The following is a 22,662-nucleotide window of genomic DNA, read 5'->3' on the forward strand; positions in this document are numbered from 1 at the left end:
TTTAAACCCATGGGACTTTATTAAGGAACCTAAGGGTGAGGTACAAAAAGAGAAGAGAATGGGACCAAGGACAGAGCCTTGTGGTACCCCAACATAAAGTGGTAAAGGGTCAGAGGATATGCCAGAGAAGGTTACACTAAAAGTCAGGTTAGACAGGTAGGAGGAGAACCACAAGAGGGCTTTGTTGCATATGCCAAATGATTGGAGGGTTTGGAGCAAGAGAGTGTTGTTAACAGCGTCAAAGGCTGCAGACAGATCAAGAAGGATTAACAGAGAAAAGTGGCCTTTTGATTTTGCTGTAATTAAGTCATTAGTAACCTTAATGGTTGCAGTTTTCGTGGAGTGTTGGCAGTGAAATCCAGATTGCAATGGATCAAGCAGGGAGTTAAAGGGACAGTCTACACCAGAATTTTTATTGTTTAAAAAGATAGATAATCCCTTTATTACCCATTCGCCAGTTTTGCATAACCAACATAGTTATATTAATACACTTTTTATCTCTGTGATTATCTTGTATCTAAACCTCTGTAAACTGTCCCCTTATTTCAGTTCTTTTGACAGACTTGCATTTTAGCCAATCAGTGCTGGCTCCTAGGAACTCCACGTGTGTTAGCACAGTGTTATCTATATGAAACACACGAACACCCTCTAGTGGTGAAAAACTGTCAAAATGTCCTGAGATGAGAGGCGGCCTTAAAGGGCTTATAAATTAGCATATGAACCTCCTAGGTTTAGTTTTCAACTAAGAATACCAAGAGAAAAAAGCAAAATTGGTGATAGATGTAAATTTGAAAATTGTTTAAAATTACATTCTCTATCTGAATCATGAAAGTTTGTTTTGGACTAGACAGTCCCTTTAATGTGAGGAAATGTGATAAATGTGTATATACGAGTCTTTCCAGAAGTTTTGAGGCAAGGGGGATCAGAGAAATAGGGCAGTAGCAGGATCGGGTTGATGGATCAAGGGACATTTGTTTTGAGTATAGGTGTGCCTTGTGCATGTTTAAGGGATGAGGTTAATATACCAGTCCTGAGGGAGAGATTAAAAATATGTGTGAGGATTGGAGCTTTGGGAGAGAGAGGGCAGTAGTTGTGAGGGGATGGGATCAAGGGGACAGGTAGTAAGGTGAGAGGTGGATATAAAGGCAGAAACGGTTTCCTCCGTAGCAGGAGCAAAAAATCTGAATCTGTGGCCTTGTGGGTTTTGGACATCAGCGAGTGGTTGAGGGGATTGCAGACTGGGAGTATGTTAAGAAATGAATACATTTCTGTTGGAATCTATTTTGTTGGTGAAGTGGTTGGCAAAATCTTGAACTGAGAGGGAAGTGGAAATAGGATGTGGGGGTGAGCGGAGAAGGACATTAAAAGTGGAGAACAGACTTTTGGGTTTGAATAAAGAGTAGAGAAGTCTGCTGAACACTAGGATTTTCTCCAATGTTGCCCAGCAGTATAGTATTCCATGGCTACAGACGAGTGCATTAATTTTGGTGGTATTATAGTAACAGTTTCATTGGTCAGGACAGGAAAAGGAGGAGATGGAAGAGAGCAGAGGTTTGAGATAATTTTAAAGATGTTGCTGATCTAGTGACTAAATGCTTCTGTGAAGTTTAGTGTGAGGGTTAGAATGAGGGAGTGAAGGAGGAAATGAGGAGATGATGGTCAGAAAGACGAAAAGGGGAATTTGTGAAGTTTAATAGAGTGAATCCTTAGCTGAAAATCAGATCAAAGGAGCGTACATCTTTGTGATTAGGAGAGTCGGACCATTGTGACAGACTGTAAGTGAGCTGGAGAGGTTTTTTTTGCAGCAAGGGCTGCGGGATCCTTGACAGGGAGTTTGAAATCCCAAGAATGAAGGCAGGGATGTCTGAGGAAAGGTAGCCAGGATGCAAAATGATCGTGAAATTGAGTTGAGGAGCGATATATATAACCACAACATGTAGAGAGAGAGAGGAGAAAATTAGTGAATCATGTGGGTTTCGATTGAAGAGAATGTAAAATACATACACCAGTACCTTCTTGCCTGTTTCCATGCCTCGGGGTGAGTCAGAAGACCCCATGTGACAGTGCAGCAGAGGAAGCTGTGTCTGAGGGAGAAATAAAAAAAGCTAAAGGTGAGTGCACAGAAATAAACCGCAGAAACTCAAGGTTGAAACCAAGGGCCGCATCGGCGCCTCTCCCGACACAGGACAGACCAGTCAAACAAAAATAAATGTAAGCAATGCAAACATTTCCCTTTATGTGGTGTACAATCAAGGTGAGGTGAAGTAAAGTTCATATTGGAAGGCACATGAAGCACTTTAGACGGAGGGATATAAAAAGTTCATACCTTTTATTTCATTGTTTAAGAAACACACAGCATTCACAAGCTTAGTGATTACCAGGAGACACAAGTGCTAATGGAGGGTGACGTTATCTGACGCGTTTCACGCCTTACTGGCGCTTTGTCAAAGATATCTTTATCTATATATAAGCACTTTTTTATTGGTTGATGAATTTATCCATCAATCAGCAAGGACAACCCAGGTTGTTCACCAAAAATGGGCCGGCATCTAAACTTACATTCTTGCATTTCAAATAAAGATACCAAGAGAATGAAGACAATTTGATAATAGGAGTAAATTAGAAAGTTGCTTAAAATGCCATGCTCTATCTGAATCATGAAAGAAAAAATTTGGGTTCAGTGTCCCTTTAAGAAATGTAAACATTTGCCATTATGAAATTGCACACTACCAAGGCAATGCACCACCAGTGCGAATGAATCCAGGGGTGATTTTTATCCGCCAACTCCAGTTTGGCGGAGAGAGTTTATTAATAAATGTTTTAAACCACTGCTTCATAAATATCAGTTGCAGGCTCAAATGAGTGAGACTGCAACTGATCATGGCATGTCCGTCAGACATCGCTGAATGCCGACAGCGTATGCTGTCGGCATTTAACATTGCACAAGCAGTTCTGGTGAACTGCTTGTGCAATGCCGCCCCCTGCAGATTCCCGGCCAATCCTCCACTAGCAGGGGGTATCACTCAGCCCGATCATATAGGATCAGGTGGATTGATGTCCGCAGCCTCAGAGCAGGCGGACCGGTTAAGGAGCAGTGGTCTTAAGACCACTGCTTCTTAACTGCTGTTTCCTGCGAGCCTGAAGGCTCGGGCCGAAACATGGGCATCAGGGGCCGTTCGCCCTTGATAAATTGGCCCCATTGCCGTTCTTATTTTAGCTAGCATCTATCTAGATGTCTGTATTAGACCTGAAAAAAAAACAAGTTGTTAAACAGATACTTTTTAGAATGAACATTTTTAGATTTTAAAAAAAGAGCTGCACGCTGCTATAGTTACAATGTTCCTACACTTTATTAAAGGGACAGTAAACACCAAAAATGTTATTGTTTACAAAGATAGATAGTCCCTTTATTTACCATTCCCCCGTTTAGCATAACTAACACGGTTATAGTAATATACTTTTTACCTTTGTAATTACCTTGTATCTAAGCTTCTCCAGACAGCCTCCTTATCTCAGATTTTTAGACAGACTTGCATTTCAGGCAATTAGTGCTGACTTAAATAACTCCACAGGCATGAGCACAATGTTATTTATGTGAAACACATACCCTCTAGCTGTGAAAAACTGTCAAATGCATTCAGATAAGAGGCAGCCTTCAAGGGCTTAGAAATTAGCATATGAGCCTACCTAGGTTTAGCTTTCGACTAAGAATACCAAGAGAACAAAACAAATTTGATGATAAAAATAAATTGGAAATGTGTTTAAAATTATATGCCCTATCTGAATCATGAAAGTTTAATTTGGATTTTACTGTTCCTTTAAATCAATGACCTAGGCTGTGACACAATATTTTGCAGATAACAGCACTCTTCATCAGCATGAGGCAGATGGAGTTACTTTCCTTGAAATATTGTGTCACAGGCCAGCCCAGGTGATATGTCTGAATAAAGTGTTGTATTATCACTATGACGATGTGCAGACAAGTAATTATATTGTACTATGTTATATTGTATTATATTGTGCAGGATATCAAATTGTGTTTTCAGGTGTGCGTTCCATAGCTCAATGACTTCACATTCACGTCTTTATCTAGTCATTCACCTCTCAAACGGTTTATATCTTAAAGGTATATGAAAATCAAAATTAAATGTCCATGGTCCAGATAGAGCTTGTAATTTTATTAGACTTTTTAATTAAATTTCAATACTAATTTACTTTGTTCTTTTGGTATCCTTTGTTGAAAAGCATACCTAGGTAGGCCCAGGAGCAACAATGCACTGGTGGGAGCTACACACACATGCCTCTTGTCATTGGCTCACAAGATGTAGTCAGCTCTCTCCCCTTAATGCATTGCTGTTCTTTAGAAGTCTTTTACTATTTGTTTTTGCACATTTATTTTGATTTAACTCGGCAATATTTTTGTCTTGCTTCTCAACCACAATGAACTCTTTAGATACAAATATTTAACTTATTAGTTTTATTATCCTATAACATGTTATAATTTTCTCAGAAGTATGGTAAGATCATTCATGTGTTCATCGAAATTACTGCTAGTGAATATGGAACCCAGAGCACTTGACAACAGTTCGTATTCTTTCCCACTTGCAGATCTGGGATACATTTTTTGGAGGACGATACTTGATTCTTCTCATGGGTATTTTCTCCATATACACCGGCCTTATCTACAATGATTGCTTCTCCAAATCCCTCTCCATATTTGGCTCTTCTTGGAGTGTTCGACCAATGTTTACAAGTGGCAAATGGGAGTATGTATTTTTTTCTATCTCACCAGGATTATACATTGACATAATTATTTAATTCCACACAAAGTCTTTGGTTTCATATACATTCTACAACATACCAAAACACCTATAACTTCTTCACAATATTTATTGCATGGTACCGCTCCTATGGCCCAATCCCCAGCCAAATACTTTCAACAAACAAACACATGCAGTGTGTAAGGATCAATAGAAAAACATAGCTGAAGCTATGTATATGGTGTGCTGGCTGGGACACAGTGTGGTATATTTACTCTCTCTATTATACTTGACTCATTTCAAAGAATGTACGTAATAAAGATGGTATTTTTTTTAATGACATTGGACTTCCTCATATTCTAATGGGGTTAACATTACTGGTCAAGGAAAGAGCTTCCGCTATGTTTTTCATATACATGCTTGCCCTATGCTTATAATATTGGACTATAAATGGGCATAATTAAATATATAATTTTATCAAAACACAGCTTTATTGACCTATTATAAAATGACAAATAGACATAATACTAACATTAGGCTGTTACACAATCTAACACCCGAGCATCACTTCTGTTATATTTCATCTTGGTGTCTATACTCATAAAATACAAAAAAAACAACATAGTACATGTCTTTTTCTTTCCTAGTGACCATCTGTTACATTCAGTCGCCCAGTTGCAACTGGATCCTGCAGTTAAAGGGGTGTTCTCAGGAAACCCTTATCCTTTTGGCATTGACCCTGTAAGTACTTCTGAAATATTGTAAAAATACAAATGACTGGATGGTGGAGTAACTATGTGATCATAGGTCATTAAAGGGACATTGTACTGCAAAAATTAAGTTCCAATTAATTCATCAGAGCTCAAGTTGCTAAGTGTCCAGTATTCAACCAGTCAGTCCAGTATTTAGCAGGCTATCCATTAAAATCTTAACAAAAATACTGGACCCTTAAAAGCAAATACATAGCACTTTGTATTAAAGGAACAGTATACTATAAAATTGTTTTTCCGTTAATGTGTTTCCAATTACTTTTTTACCAGCTGCAGAGTATAAAATGTATGAGAATTTGCTTTTTAAGGTTTATTTGTGTATATGAACTGGCTGATTTTGTGTTTTGAAGCCACAACCTAATAAAATGTGTTGAGCTTGTAGGTATAATCAGATCTCATTACTTTATCACATTGTGTACATATAGCTGCTTCTTTATCTTATATCTGTCTCTAAACCAAAGACTAATACTTGGAGAGAAAATTGGAAAATTACCATGGGAGTGCAATTTCATATGCTGGCTGTGTTTGCACATCTTATCTATAGCTTGGACCTAAGTCTAGAAACTTTCAGAATAGGTGGGGATACCACAGTTTAAATCAACTATTCCAATGCCAATATAAGGGTAAAGGAAGTACTTGTAAACAATTTAATACACTCCAGCAGGTAAAGTGGATCATTGGGAACAAATTAAAGGGGATCATTTTTTTGAGTAAACTGTCCCTTTAAGCTATGCATTACTGGGCATATGTAATTTGCTGTATATAGCTATATGTAATAGACAGTACATAGCACTTTGTATTAAGCTCTGCATTAGTGTATGTATGTAATTTACTGTATTTAACTATATGTAATAGACAGTACATAGTATTTTGTATTAAGCTGTGCTGTATTGTATGTATGTAATTTTGCTGTATATAGCTATATATAATACACAGTACAGAGCTCTTTGTATTAGGTTGTGCATTACTATATGTATGTAATTCTCTGTATATAACTACATGTAATAGACAGTACATAGTACTTTATATTATACTGTGCATTGCTATGCGTTTGTAAGATTCTGTATATAACTACGTATATGTTAGGGAGCTAATATATGTGTTTGTAACTGTTGTCTTGTCTCTTACAAGTTTTATATCATTGTTTTATTTAAATGAATTGTATCCATGGACAGTGCTGTGTAATATTTTGGCGCTTCATAAGTAAAGTATAATAATAATAAATGTCCTTGATACAATATAACTTATCTGTCTCCTTGACAACCGCAGATCTGGAACATTGCAAAAAACAAGTTAACCTTCCTCAACTCCTACAAGATGAAGATGTCTGTGGTCATGGGGATCACTCAGATGATCTTTGGTGTTGTTCTTGGACTTTTTAACCACGTGTAGGTTTTTTGTTTTTATTCATAAATGGGGTCATTGCCTATTTCTTCTATATCTTCATTCATTTCTGACTACAGAAGTGTTTTATTTTCATTATATAACTGAGGATACAAAATATGTTTAATTTTGACTCTGTAGGGACATAAAACCCAAAATGTTTCCTTCATGATTCCGATAGGATAGGGCATATAATTATAAACACCTTTCTAATTCACTTTTATCTTCTAATTTGTTTCATTATCTTGGTATCCTGTGTTGAAGGAGCAGCAATGTACTGCTGTGAACTAGCGGAATGGGTGAGCCAATGAAAAGAGGCATATATATGCAGCCACCAATCAGCAGCTAGCTCACAGAAGTACATCAATGCTTTTAAGCCTACCTAGGTTTACTCTTCAGCAAATTATACCAAGGGAAGGAAGCCAAATTGATAATAGAAATACACCTAAAAAGTTGTTTCAAATTGCATTCTCTATCTGAATTGTGAAAGTTAAAATTTGACTTTAGTGTCCCTTTAAAAAACGGATATTGAAGTCAAATTAAACCTTCACGATTCAGACAGAGCATACAATTAAGAAAGTTACAAGATACAAGAATTTATATGTAAATGGTGTTTCTTTCATGTAAGTGGCAAGAGTCCATGAGCTAGTGACGTATGGGATATACATTCCTACCAGGAGGGGGCAAAGTTTCCCAAACCTCAAAATGCCTATAAATACACCTCCTACCTCACTCATACATTAGTTTTACAAACTTTGCCTTAGTTGGAGGATGGTGAAGCAAGTTGTGCTTGATTTCTTCTGTAATAGGGGCTTCTAAGCATTTTGAAGACCAAATTCCTCTCAAAGTACAGTGTTTGTCTGAGGGATGTGAAGGGAGTATTGCCTGATGATGCTATGTTTTCACCTATGGGAAAGCTATTCTAAGGCTCTCTGTAATCGGTTGCAGGGATTCATCTGCTGCCTCCCTTTACAGATTGACATTATACTCCTCTACCATTACCTCTGCTGATATGTTTCAGTACTGGTTTGGCTGTCTGCTATATGTGGATCAGTGTATTCTGGTAAGTATATATCTTTTTTTAAGACACTCTCAACTATGTTTGGCGCTTTATATTATAAAGTTTTAAATGTATATTGTATATATTTGCCATGAGTCAGGTCTGTGTATTTCCCTTTGCAGTTTAACAGTTTCAGCATGGAAATTATGTTTATGGGAGATTTTAGGTATTTTGTTTCTTACCTGGGGTTCCAGTCAGTTGTAACTTGGAGTCTGTTTTTCAAAATTTCCGTGGGCTAAGTAGGCCCGCTATGACGCAAAATGCTACTTTTTATTGTGTCATTTTTTGCGGGAAAATTTTTTGGCGCAAAGTCGCGTATGTTGTGATGCGAGTCATGTAATTTTTTGCGTTTTTATTGATGCAAATTTTTTGCGTCATTCTTGCCCCAAAATTGGCGTAATTCTTGGCACCAAAATCTTGGCGCCTCTTTTGCTCTCTGTATTTATTTGTTTATAGAGGGTTTTGATGTTTGCTTTTGGTTTTACTTTTGTATAAGAATTTTATCATAAGCATTTTTTTCCCATTCCTGAAATTGTTATTTTGAGGAAATTGGATATTTTGTTTTATTGTTATTTTTTCTTTTACATTTTGTAAGATGTCTCTAACAGATCCTGCCTCTGATGTTACTTTAGGAACTAATTTGCCTGAACACAGTTCTACCAAAGCTAAGTGTGTTATTGTAAATACGCTGATTTTATTTTTTCAGCTCGATTATGTGGCACTTGTTTATTGCATGTTGATAATGTTTCTATAAGTACAATTACATCTACTGTTATTTTTTCTCAGTTTAATGTACCTATATGAAATTTTTTATTTCTGCAGCCATAAGAAGGCTATGACTGCTATTTTGTCTTCATATAAACGTAAAGGTCTTTCCAAACTTGTCATAGATTTAATGAATTTTGTACTGACCGAAAATATACTAAAGAATTCTCTACTGCATCAGAGCCAGAAATTGACAAATCTTCTTTTTTATTTTTTCATTTGAACATATTTGTTCTCTATTAAGGAAGTATTGTTTACTTTAGGTATTAAGGAGTCTAGTCCTTCTATTTGCTAAGCTAATAATCATTTACATTATGTGTTTAAGAGTTCTGAGGTTGCTATCAGTATAATACGATTGTTTAAGAAGTGTCTTAACCTGGTATCTTTTACTTATGTCTAGTTTAGAGTTTTGAGAACGTACTATTATTTCAATGGAAGATAGTACTTCTTTTCAGGATCCTTTAAGGAAGCCTGAATCTTTCCTTAAAAGAGCATATTTTTATACTAGTTATATTCTTAGACCGGCTATTTTTATGGCTGAGGTTGCTGCTGCTTCAACTTTCTAGTTGGACAGTTTAGCACATCAGTTATTAGATCCTGAAGTATATAACTGTGTTCTTTTATTTCAAAATACATTATTTTTATTTATGTTGCTATATTTGATGTTATTTAAATTTAATGTCAAATCTATATTTTTAGCTATTCTGACTTGAATAGTTTTATGGCTTAAATCTTGAATTATTGACATAGTGTCCTAATCTGAATTATTATTTCTAACTTTCCAGGGAAATAATTTGTTTGGTTCCTCTATATCTAGGGGTAAGTTAGTTTTTTGGGGTTTTTTTGGACTTAGACAAGAAATTTAAGAGTAAATTTTAAGTTCTCAATTGTTTTTGTTCCTTTCGTCTGTATAGAGAACTGAAAACCTCTCATTCCCCTAAAGCCTCTGGCTCTATTTGGAGACCACCTCCGAATTGGAATAAATCCAAGCCTTATAAGGATCCAAATCCGGTTTCTAAGTCTGTACGAAGGTGGGGCCCTCTATTAAGTTCTTCTGGTGAGGGGCAGATTAAGTTATTTCAAGACATTTGGACAGTTTCAGTCCAAAATTAATTGAATATTGTTTCTCAAGGGTATTGAATAGGTTTTTTAGAATAAGACTTTCCATAGGAAGATTCTTTTTTACTCAGGTTTTAACAAACACTGTGAACACTCAGGCTTTTCTGAAGTGTGTTTCAGACCTAGAGTTTTCTGGGGTGTTTGTACCAGTTCCTCAGCAGGAACGGGAATTGGGTTTCTATTCAAATCTATTCATTGTCCCAGAAAAGGATGATTTTTTCAGACCTATCCTGGATCTGAAAATGTTAATCATTTTGTAAAAGTCCCCAACTTTTTAGATGTTGACTATAAGGACTATTCAGTTTTTTTGTTCAGTAAGCTCATTTTATGTCCACAATAGACTTACAGGACACTTATCTTCATATTTTGATTCATCCAGAACGCTATCGTTTTCTGAGATTGTCTTTTTAAGACAAACATTACCATTTTGTCGCTTTTCCTTTTGGTCTAGCAACTGCACCAAGAATTTTCTCAAAGGTTCTTAGTGCTCTTCTTTCTGTAATCAGAGAGCAAGGTATTGTGGTATTTTGGATGATATCTTGGTACTAGCTCAATATTTTTATTTTGCAGAATCTCACACTGAACAACTAAATGTTGTTTCTTCTAGACATGGTTGGATGATCAATTTATCAAAGAGTTACTTTATTCTTTAGACATAGGTTACATTCCTAGGTTTCCAGATAGATTCAGTGTCCATTATTTTTTCTCTTACAGACAAGAGATGAATGAAGTTGGTCTTAGCTTGTCTAAACCTTCAGTCTCTATCATTCTCTTCAGTGGCTAGGTGCATGGACGTTTTAGGTCTCATGGTTGTAGTATCGGACGCAATCTCCTTTGCTCATTTTCATATGAGACCTCTACAGTTTTGCATGTTGCACCTGTGGTGCAGGGATTATACTCAGATATCCCAGTTGATATACTTAAATCCCAACACTTAACTCACTCTGTTTTTTGGGTTTAAACCATCACCTTATTGTTCAAGGCGCCTCCTTTGTTTGTTCTTCCTGGACTGTGATCTCAACAGATGCAAGTCTTGTAGGTTGGAAGCTGTCTGGGTATCTCTGACAGCACAAGGGGTTTGGAATCCTCAAGAGGCGAGGTTACCAATAAGTATTTTAGAACTCTGTGCTATATTTAGAGCTCTTCAGGCTTGGTCTCTATTGAAGAGAGAACTTAACATTTGCAGACCATATCACAACAGTGGCATATGTCAATCATCAATGGGGGACTCGCAGTCCTTTAGTAATGAAAGAAGTATCTCTGATATTTTCTTGGGTGGAATCCAACTCTTGTCAAGACTCTGCGATTCATATCTCAGGTCTAGACATTTGGGAAATGGATTATCTTAGCCGTCATTCTGTACATCCGGAGGAGTGGTTTCCTTTTCCAGATGTGTTTTTTCAACTTGTATAGATGTGGGGTCTTCTAGATCTGTTGGCCTCTCGTCTGAACAAGAGACTTCAGATACATTTCCAGGTCCAGTGATCCTCAGGCAGAAATAATGGATGCTCTAGCAGTTCCTTGGTTTTACCAATCTGCTTACATTTTTCCGCCTCTGGTTCTTTTTCCAAGGGTGATCTCTAAGATCATATTGGAACAATTTTATGTGTTTCTGATAGCACCAGCATGGCCTCTCTGGTTTTGGTATGCGGACCTTGTCTGAATATTCAATTGCCAGCCTTTGTCATTTTTTATAAGACCAGACCTTGGGTCTCAAGGCTTATTTTTTCCATCTAGATTTCAAATCTTTGAATTTGAAGGCATGGAAATTAAACGCTTAGTTCTTAAGTCATAGAGGTTTCTTTGATTCTTTAATTATTTCTATGATACAGGCTCGTAATTCTGTTTCAAGTAAGATTTATCAATTTATCATAGGGTTTGGTAAACCTATATTTCATGGTGTTCCACTGATGATTATTCTTGGCATTCTTTTGAATTCCTAGGATTTTACAGTTTCTTCAGGATAGTTTGGATTAAAGGTTTTGTCTGCAAATATTTTGTAGGACAAACCACTGCTCTTTCTGTCTTATTTCATAGAAAGATTGTTACGCTTCCTGATATTCACTGTTTTATTCAGGTTTTGATTTGTATCAAGCCTGTTATTAAATCAATTTCTCCTTCTTGGAGTTTTAATTTGAGTTTTAAGATTTTGCAGGCTCTTCTTTTGAGCCCATGCATTCTTTGGATTTTTATCTACTTTCTTAGAAAGTGTTATTTCTTTGGTTATCCCTTCTGCTAGAAGAGTTTTCTGAATTGTTTGCTCTCTATTGTGAATTTTCTTATCTGATTTTCCATCAAGATAAGCTGTTTTGCAGACTTTGTTTTTAATTTCTTTGCTTTAAGTTGTGAATTCTAACAACTTCTATATTGAGATTTTTGTTTCTTCCTTGTGTCCTAATCCTAAGAATACTTCTAAAAGGTCTTTTCACTCTTTGGATGTGGTAAGAGCTTTGAAAAATTATGTTGAGGCTACTATAGATTTTAGAAAGACTTCTAGTCTATTTGTTATTTTTCCTGGTTCCAGAAAAGGTCAAAAAGCCTTTGTCATTTCTTTGGTATCTTGGTTAAAGTTTAGATTCACAAGGCTTATTTGAAGGCGGGGCAGTCTCTGCTTCAGCGTATTACAGCTCATTCTACTAGATCAGTCGCAATATCTTGGGTTTTCAAGAATGAAGCTTCAGTTGATTAAATTTGCAAAGCAGTAACTTGGTCTTCTTTGCACTCATTTCTTTATTTTACCATTTTGATGTGTTTTGTACTTTGGTAGATAGGTTTTTCAGGCAGCTGTCTCAGTTTGATTCTAGTGCCTATGATTTGAGTTTTTTTTTATTTTTTAAGAAAACTTAATTATTTTTTGGGATTTATTTTCTCAGCGGAAATAGCTGTTTCTCTTGTAAGGTGTATCCAGTCCACGGATTCATCCTTTACTTGTGGGATATTCTCCTTCCTAACAGGAAGTGGCAAAGAGAGCACACAGCAGAGCTGTCCATATAGCTCCCCCTCTAGCTCCACCCCCCAGTCATTCTCTTTGCCGGCTCTAAGCAGTAAGGTCCCTTTCGGGAGGGTAAAGTGAATGTGGTGTTAGAATTGTAGTTTTTAATTTCTACAAGCAAAAGTTTGTTATTTTAAATGGTACCGGTTTGTACTATTTACTCTCTAGCAGAAAAGAGATGAAGATTTCTGCTGAGAGGATGATGATTTTAGCATGTTGTAACTAAAATCCACTGCTGTTCCCACACAGGACTGAGGAGTACCAGAAAACTTCAGTTGGGGGGAACGGTTTGCAGATTAGACTGCAATAAGGTATGTTCAGTCATTTATTTCTAGACAAGACTGTGATAATGCTAGAAGAGACTGACAAGATCCCCATGAGGGAAGGGTAAGCTTTATTCAGAGACTAAGTATGGAATTACAAGCTTATATGACAGGGCTAATTTATGCTGGTTGACACTATTTTATGGCAGGTTGACACTTTTTTATGGCAAACGATTTTTACTGATAAATAATCGTTTTTTGAGACAATTTGAAGGTCCCTTTGGGTTTCTTTCAGGGGTTACTACCCACATGGCTATTATTATAACTCTTGGGAGTGTTTCTTTAGGCCTCACAGCACCGGAGTAAGTTGGGAGGGGCCTAATTTCATGCCTCAGATGCGCAGTTAGTTTGACTAGATCTTCAGGCTGTGTTCACATGCAGGCTCCTGCTAAAGTTGTTTTGACCGGTCTGTTAGCTTATTAGTGATCCGGTTTGGGCATTAAGGGGTTAATCACTTTTATTGCTAGTTGTGCAATCTTACCAATGCTTTAGGTACATACTGTGAAAATTTCAAAAAGTCTGGTGCATTTTTCACTGTTTTGGAAAATTGTGTGCCCTTTTTATCTCTTAAAGGCACAGTATCGTTTTTTTTGCAAAGTGTGTTTTTGCTTCATTAAACTGATTTCTAAGCCTGTTTGTCTTACTACTAGTCTGTTAAACATGTCTGAGTCCAAGGAAAATCCTTGTTCAATGTGTTTAGAAGCCATGGTGGAACCCCCTCTCAGAATGTGTCCCACTTGTACTGATATGTCTATACACTTTAAAGATCAAATTGTTGCACTTAAAAATGTGGCCCAAGATGATTCTCAGACTCAAGGTAACGAGGGTAGCCCGTCAACCTCTCCCCAAGTGTCTCAACCAGTTACGCCCGCTCAAGCGACGCCTAGCACCTCTAGTGTGTCTAACTCTTTTACCTTACAAGAATTAGCGGCAGTCATGGATAATTCCCTTTCAGTATTCTTATCTAGACTGCCCGTGTTACCTGCAAAGCGCGATAGCTCTGTTTTAAGAACAGATTATGAGCATTCTGACGCTTTAGTAGCCGTATCCGATATACCCTCACAACGCTCTGAAGTGGGGGCGAGGAATTTGATGTCTGAGGGAGAAGTTTCTGATTCAGGAAAGGTTTCTCCTCAGACAGATTCAGATACATTGGCTTTTAAATTTAAACTAGAAAACCTCCGCTTATTGCTCAGGGAGGTATTAGTTACTCTGGATGACTGCGACCCTATGGTGGTTCCAGAGAAATTGTGTAAAATGGACAAGTACCTAGAGGTCCCTGTTTACACTGATGCATTTCCGGTCCCTAAGAGGATTGCGGATATCGTTACTAGGGAGTGGGATAGACCAGGTGTTCCCTTTGTTCCCCCTCCTGTTTTTAAGAAAATGTTCCCCATATCTGACCCCATGCAGGACTCATGGCAGACGGTTCCTAAGGTAGAGGGGGCTGTTTCTTAACTTGCTAAACGCACAACCATACCAATCGAAGACAGTTGTGCTTTTAAAGACCCTATGGATAAAAAGTTTGAGGGTTTACTTAAGAAAATTTTTGTTCAACAAGGTTTTCTTCTCCAACCTATTGCGTGCATTATTCCTGTAACTACTGCAGCTGCTTTCTGGTTCAAGGCGCTGGAAGATGTGCTCCAGACGGAGACCTCATACGAGGACATTATGGATAGAATTAAGGCTCTAAAGCTGGCTAATTCTTTTATCACAGATGCTGCTTTCCAACTAGCTAAGTTAGCAGCAAAAAATTCGAGTTTCGCCATTTTGGCGTGCAGGGCGCTATGGCTAAGGTCCTGGTCGGCCGATGTGTCGTCAAAATCCAAGCTCTTGAACATCCCTTTCAAAGGAAAGACCCTCTTCGGGCCTGAATTGAAAGAGATTATTTCAGAAATCACTGGGGGTAAAGACCATGCTCTCCATCAGGACAAGTCCTTTAAGACAAAGAATAAACAAAATAATTTTCGTTCCTTTCGGAATTTCAGGAGCAGTCTCGCTTCATCCTCCCCTGCTGCAAAGCAAGAGGGTAATGCTTCACAACCCAAGGCAGCCTGGAAACCTTACCAAGGCTGGAACAAGGGTAAACAGGCCAAAAAGCCTGCAGCTGCCACCAAGACAGCATGAAGGGGTAGCCCCCGATCCGGGACCGGATCTAGTAGGGGCAGACTCTCTCTCTTCGCTCAGGCCTGGGCAAGAGATGTACACGATCCCTGGGCATTAGAGATTGTATCCCAGGGATATCTTCTAGAATTCAAGGACTCTCCTCCAAGGGGAAGGTTCCACATTTCTCGTCTGTCTACAGATCAGACAAAGAAAGAGGCGTTTTTACACTGTGTAGAAGATCTACATACAATGGGAGTGATCCACCTAGTTCCAATTGCGGAACAAGGGCTGGGTTTTTACTCAAATCTGTTTGTGGTTCCCAAAAAAGAAGGAACTTTCAGACCAATCCTGGATCTCAAAATTCTAAACAGATTCCTCAGGACCATTCGGACAATCTTACCAATGATCCAGGAAGTTCAATATATGACTACCGTGGATCTAAAGGATGCATATCTGCACATTCCTATCCACAAAGATCATCACCAGTTTCTCAGGTTCGCTTTTCTGGACAAGCATTATCAGTTTGTGGCTCTTCCTTTCGGGTGGGCCACTGCTCCCAGAATTTTTACAAAAGTGCTAGGGTCCCTCCTGGCGGTTCTAAGACCGCAGGGCATAGCAGTGGCACCTTATCTAGACGACATCTTAATTCAGGTGCCGACTTTCCAAAGAACCAAATCTCACACGGAAATTGTGTTAGCTTTTCTGAGGTCTCACGGGTGGAAGGTGAACATCAAAAAGAGTTCTCTCTCCCCCCTCACAAGAGTTCCCTTTCTAGGAACTTTGATAGACTCGGTAGAAATGAAAATATTTCTGACGGAGGTCAGAAAGCCAAAACTCTTAACTACTTGCTGAGTCCTTCACTCCATTCCTCGGCCATCTGTTGCTCAGTGCATGGAGACAATCGGACTAATGGTAGCGGCAATGGACATAGTCCCTTTTGCTCGAATACACCTCAGGCCACTGCAACTATGCATGCTCAAACAGTGGAATGGGGATTATGCAGATTTGTCTCCTCAAATACAGTTGGACCAGGAGACCAGAGATTCTCTTCTCTGGTGGTTGTCTCAGGATCACCTGTCGCAGGGAATGTGTTTCCTCAGACCAGAGTGGATCATCGTAACGACCGACGCCAGCCTGTTGGGTTGGGATGCAGTCTGGGACTCCCTGAAAGCTCAGGGCTTATGGTCTCGGGAAGAAGCTCTCCTCCCGATAAACATTCTGGAACTGAGGGCGATATTCAACGCTCTTCAGGCATGGCCTCAGCTAGCTGCAGCCAAATTCATCAGATTTCAGTCGGACAACATCACGACTGTAGCTTACATCAACCATCAAGGGGGGACAAGGATTTCCCTAGCAATGATGGAAGTAACCAAAATAATCAGGTGGGTGGAGGACCACTCTTTCCACCTCTCAGAAATTCCCATCCCAGGAGTAGACAACTGGGAGGTGGATTTTCTAAGTCATCAGGCTTTTCACCCAGGGGAGTGGGAACTCCACCCGGAGGTGTTTGCCCAACTGACCCAGCGATGGGGCACTCCTGAGTTGGATCTGATGGCATCCCGTCAGAACACCAAACTTCCTCTCTACGGGTCCAGGTCCCGGGATCCCCAGGCGGTACTAATAGATGCTCTAGCAGTGCCTTGGTCCTTCAATCTGGCCTATGTTTTCCCACCGTTTCCTCTCCTCCCTCGTCTGGTCGCCAGAATCAAGCAGGAGAAGGCTTCGGTGATTCTGATAGCGCCTGCGTGGACACGCAGAACTTGGTATGCAGACCTGGTGGACATGTCATCTGTCCCACCTTGGACTTTGCCAATGAGGCAGGACCTTCTAATACAAGGTCCTTTCAAGCATCCAAATCTAATTTCTCTACGTCTGACTGCTTGGAGATTGAACGCTTAATTCTATCAAAGCATGGTTTCTCTGAGTCGGTTATAGATGCTCTGATTCAGGCTAGAAAGCCTGTCACCAGGAAAATCTTCCATAAGATATGGCGAAAATATCTTGTTGGTGTGAATCCAAGGGTTACTCATAGAGTAAGATTAGGATTCCTCGGATATTGTCCTTTCTCCAAGAAGGATTAGAGAAAGGATTGTCAGCTAGTTCTTTAAAAGGACAGATATCTGGCGTTTACTCAGGCTTTAGTCAGAATCAAGCCTGTTTATAGACCTGTGGCTCTGCCTTGGAGTCTAAATTTAGTTCTTTCAGTTCTTCAGGGGGTTCCGTTTGAACCCTTACATTCCATAGATATTAAGCTTTTATCTTGGAAAGTTTTGTTTTTGGTAGCTATCTCTTCTACTCGCAGAGTTTCAGAGTTATCTGCCTTACAGTTTAATTCACCTTATCTGATTTTCCATGCTGATAAGGTAGTTTTGCATACCAAACCTGGTTTTCTTCCTAAGGTTGTGTCTAATAGGAATATTAACCAGGAAATTGTTGTTCCTTCTCTGTGTCCTAATCCTTTTTCGAAGAAGGAACGTCTGTTACACAATCTTGATGTGGTTCATGCCTTAAAGTTCTATTTACAGGCAACTAAGAATTTCAGACAAACATCTTCTCTGTTTGTTATCTATTCTGGTAAGAGGAGGGGTCAGAAAGCGACTGCTACCTCTCTTTCCTTTTGGCTGAAAAGCATCATCCGTTTGGCCTATGAGACTGCTGGACAGCAGCCTCCTGAAACAATTACTGCTCATTCTACCAGAGCAGTGGCTTCCACATGGGCTTTTAAACATGAGGCTTCTGTTGAACAGATTTGTAAGGCAGCGACTTGGTCTTCGCTGCATACTTTTTCCAAATTTTACAAATTCGATACTTTTGCTTCTTCGGAGGCTATTTTTGGGAGAAAGGTTTTGCAAGCAGTGGTGCCTTCCGTTTAAGGTACCTGTCTTGTTCCCTCCCTTCATCCGTGTCCTAAAGCTTTGGTATTGGTATCCCACAAGTAAAGGATGAATCCGTGGACTGGATACACCTTACAAGAGAAAACAGAATTTATGCTTACCTGATAAATTACTTTCTCTTGTGGTGTATCCAGTCCACGGCCCGCCCTGGCTATTAAGTCAGGTAGATTTTTTGTTTAAACTACAGTCACCACTGCACCCTATGGTTTCTCCTTTTTCTTCCTAACCTCCGGTCGAATGACTGGGGGGTAGAGCTAGAGGGGGAGCTATATGGACAGCTCTGCTGTGTGCTCTCTTTGCCACTTCCTGTTAGGAAGGAGAATATCCAACAAGTAAAGGATGAATCCGTGGACTGGATACACCACAAGAGAAAGTAATTTATCAGGTAAGCATAAATTCTGTTTTTTATTTTATCCTTCCCTCTCTAGTGACTCGTGGACTTCCACATCTTGGGTATTATATCCCATACGTCACTAGCTCATGGACTCTTGCCACTTACATGAAAGAAAACATAATTTATGTAAGAACTTACTTGATAAATTAATTTCTTTCATAGTGGCAAGAGTCCATGAGACCCACCCTATTTTTTGTAGTTATGATTTTTTTTAGTATAAAGCACATTATTTTTCCAGTTCCTCTTTTTAATGCTTTTTACTCCTTGTTTTTTTTTACACCTCACTTCTTGGCTATAGGTTAAAATAAGGTATGAGTGAGGTGGGAGGTGTATTTATAGGCATTTGAGGTTTGGGAAAATGTGCCCCCTCCTGGTAGGAATGTATATCCCATACGCCACTATGAAAGAAATGAATTTATTAGGTAAGTTCTTACATAAAATATGTTTACAACTTGCTGTTACATTATTTAATACATTTTTTTTCCCATAGGAACTTCAAGAGAACAATGAATATCCTTCTGCAGTTCATCCCAGAGATGATATTTATCCTTTGCCTCTTTGGCTACCTGGTCTTTATGGTTATCTTTAAGTGGTGCACCTATAACGTGTACAACTCCCAGGCTGCTCCCAGTATCCTCATCCACTTCATCAATATGTTCCTCTTCAATTACAATGATCCAACTAATGCTCCTCTCTATGAACATCAGGTATAATGTCTATATTTATAAATAGCAGTAAAGTATGAAGCTATGTTAGCACTTCCCTTCAGATACTCGCTGCCAGCCCCGGTTCTCCCAGACCGTATTCAGAAACAAGAAATATTGAATGTGGCAGTGCTGTGTCACCTCAGGGGATGCAAGCTGCTCTTTTCCTCTGTGAAACGCGTTTCGGCTACTCCAACTTGCTTTGACATATATTGATTTTATGCTCTTGAGAAAGGCTTGTTTTGCCGAAACGCGTTGAGCTATATTTTAATAAAATCTGAAGATACCCTTGAGATAGTTTTAATAAAAGGCTGATTTAAAACTGAAATCCTGTGAGTATGACCTGTTTGTGCGCCTACCATTTTATTTGAAATGTGCTACACCATTGTGAGCTTTTTATTTTGGAGGTGAAAGAAGGCAGGTTTTACAGAGGAAAAGAACAGCTTTGCATACTCCAAATGTGAATGGTGTGCTGTAGCCAGGACAAAAGGAATTTAATGTTGTAAAAGACAATGGATTTAATTCACTAAAACCCATTTATAGAAAAAAATAATATCTCACAGAAAAATCTTTCCACATGTGACTTGCAAAATTCAAAGACATTTGTACCTACACTAGCCCGGCAAGTTGTGTGTTAATCTCTATTTTAATCAATAGAACTGCATCTATCTCTCTTCATAGAATAGGTTGATTGTTAAGGAAACTGGCCTTGGAAAAATGCCTTAAAAAATCGTACACAACATATTAATAAAAGCAAAGGAAAAAAATGTCCTCTCTTTAAAATATTCCAGTCTAATATATGCACAAAACAAAACTGAAAAAAGTGAAACAAAAATTATACTTTACGGCAGCGTTTCTTAACCCCCAAGTACCCCCAACAGGCCAGGTTTTCATTATAGCTGTACTAGAGCACAGGTGAAATAACCAGCTGATCGGTAACCATGACTACTAACCTGCTCTCACCCATCAACTGATTATTTCACCTGCGCTCTAGTTCGCTATAATGAAAATCTGGCCAGTTGGGGTTACTTGAGGACCGCGGTGGAGAAACACTGCTTTACGGGAGATATAAATTCTTTCTGAATTCCACATGCTGGTCTGAGGTTCAGGTGAAAAATTCTCATCACACCACCAGAATGCCCATGTTTACTCCTGGGTTCAGTCTATAAAGTTTCAAAGATACCTTTTGTTTCACCCAACAAACATGTGAATATCCTACACTGACATTTACATTCATCACGTTTCAAGAATTGTTGCTGTTGTAATTGTTTTAGCAGCTTAGAAATAAGTTATCATTGCATGTGCGAGATTTCATGTATAATGGAAGAAATGGCCACAAATGATACAGAACATGTCACTCTTGATGAATTTTGTGCCATTTAACTACTATTACTGTTAATGTTGTGATGTTAACACATTTAAGTGATATTTTAAAGCAGTGTTTCCCAGCTCCATTCCTAAAGTGCCTCTTACAGGCCAGATTTTCCTAAAGCACAGGTGAAATAATCAGCTTATCAGTAACCATGGTTACTAACCTGCTCTCACTTATCGGATGATTATTTCACCAGTGCTCTAGTTAAGATTTCATGAAAATCTGGCCTGTTAGTGGCAACTTAGGACTGGAGTTGAGAAACACTGTTTTAGAGAACCAACTGAAGATTGTTAGTGAAGTACAGTGATAAAGGAGCAAATGTTTTAAAATGAAAAAACAACAACTGATTACCTGTTAATAAATATATTGTAGTTCTTTTTGCAAATGATATCCAAATAAAAATGTGAATCTTTTACAGAAAGAGGTACAGAGCTTCCTGGTCATCTTTGCCCTTATTGCAGTGCCCTGGATGCTTCTAATTAAGCCTTTTATCTTACGTGCCAACCACAATAAAGCACAACGTATGGTAAGTTTTTCTGTATATAATATTCTATGCAGCCAGATTTTTCCTAACCTTTTTTTGCCTTGAATTGGTGATAATCTTCTAAAATATTGTTTTCAGGTAATGGTGATCCAGGAACAACCTTGCATGTTGTGTGCCACCAAAAGATTTTATATTCCATTTCTGGACTTAAGCTAATATAGAATGTTTTTTAAACATTCTGATATATATTTTTTTCTATCAGATGTTAAAGGGACATTGCAGCCAAAATTTGAGTCCACATGAATGCATTTCAGTTTTGAATAGAAGCATTTTTGTACTATACATGTATTAATAAAAATGATTCTAATAAATGTTATAGCTGTTTCAAAAGTGTATGCAAGTATTTATATAGTGCACCAGCATTTTATACATATCACTTGCTCAGAGAGCCGAAGGTGCTTGTACTATCTGGTAATGACTCAATTTGTTAATTGGTGACATGATTACAAGCCCCACTGTCGCTCTGAGCACCTGCGGTATTTAAAATGCTGGTGCACTGAGAATATCTATCTATACCTCACATGCACGTGCAGAGAACAATGTTAATACTAAAACGGTGATAACTTTTAATAGAAACATAATACATGTATATCGTAAATATGTTTCTGTTCAAAGATGTAATTCATCTATGTGCATTTAAATATTGACCGGAATTTCCCTTTAAATTGTAGTTCATTAAAATTAATCTTTAGCAGTGCAGCGTGTTTCTATTTTAAAAGTCCATTTGAAACAAAAACAAGCAGCTCTATCAGACACAGATCTACTGCGGTTGTTGATGGGAGGGTATAAAAGAATGCTATCTGGGGGGTTGTAGGGATGGAACATAATGCTTATATATTTTTATGTTTAAATATTTTTTATTGTCATTATTTTGAAACTTTGAAAACAATTACAGACATACCTTCCCCTCCATGTAATTCCCTCTACATGAAGGTTAAGAAGAAGACATTCAGTATAACATCATTTATATAGCAAACAATATAGCTAATGTGGTAAGGTTTACAGTGCTCTACTCATTCCCAATGAAATTTGAATGTCCTTTTGGTTTCTGAGATGAAAGATAGGTGGTAATATTCGTAGGTCATCTTTTTTCGCATGATGATTTGAGTATCTTCCGTGGTGTTAGGGACCCTCTCTTAAGGGGTAGAGCAAATATCTAATTTAACTTCCATATTAACCTGTTGTTGAGTTACGATAGCCATTTCACAGTATCTGAGGTCACCTGAATTAACTCTACATAAATTAACTTTAAAGAGGTATGTCCTCCTTAGGAGGTAAAATTATATAAATAGGATATAAAGAAAAAAAAAAAGGGGAAGGGGGGGATGGGGGGGGGGAGGGGAGTGACGACACAACCTGATGTGATTATTAGGGAGTGATTTCGCAGTAGGTAAAATCACTCGTTATTTTTGTGTTTCAATTTTTTATTTATTTAGCTATCCAGTAATACCATATCGCTAGGAAAGTTTCTCTATT

At 38.3% G+C, this 22,662-nt stretch overlaps 1 protein-coding gene across 1 annotated transcript in view; it reads left to right on the forward strand.

Annotated features, from left to right (window-relative positions):
- Window positions 1-22,662, forward strand: part of ATP6V0A4 (ATPase H+ transporting V0 subunit a4) — an 85,971-nt gene that overhangs the window by 39,853 nt on the left and 23,456 nt on the right. The window contains exons 13-17 of the mRNA XM_053718942.1: window positions 4,609-4,766; window positions 5,408-5,501; window positions 6,800-6,918; window positions 19,057-19,273; window positions 21,061-21,168. Coding sequence (XP_053574917.1) covers window positions 4,609-4,766; window positions 5,408-5,501; window positions 6,800-6,918; window positions 19,057-19,273; window positions 21,061-21,168 — 696 coding nt within the window. The remainder of the gene's footprint in view (window positions 1-4,608; window positions 4,767-5,407; window positions 5,502-6,799; window positions 6,919-19,056; window positions 19,274-21,060; window positions 21,169-22,662) is intronic.

This window comes from Bombina bombina, chromosome 6, assembly GCF_027579735.1.
Source record: "Bombina bombina isolate aBomBom1 chromosome 6, aBomBom1.pri, whole genome shotgun sequence".
In the NCBI taxonomy this organism is placed as follows: Eukaryota; Metazoa; Chordata; class Amphibia; order Anura; family Bombinatoridae; genus Bombina; species Bombina bombina.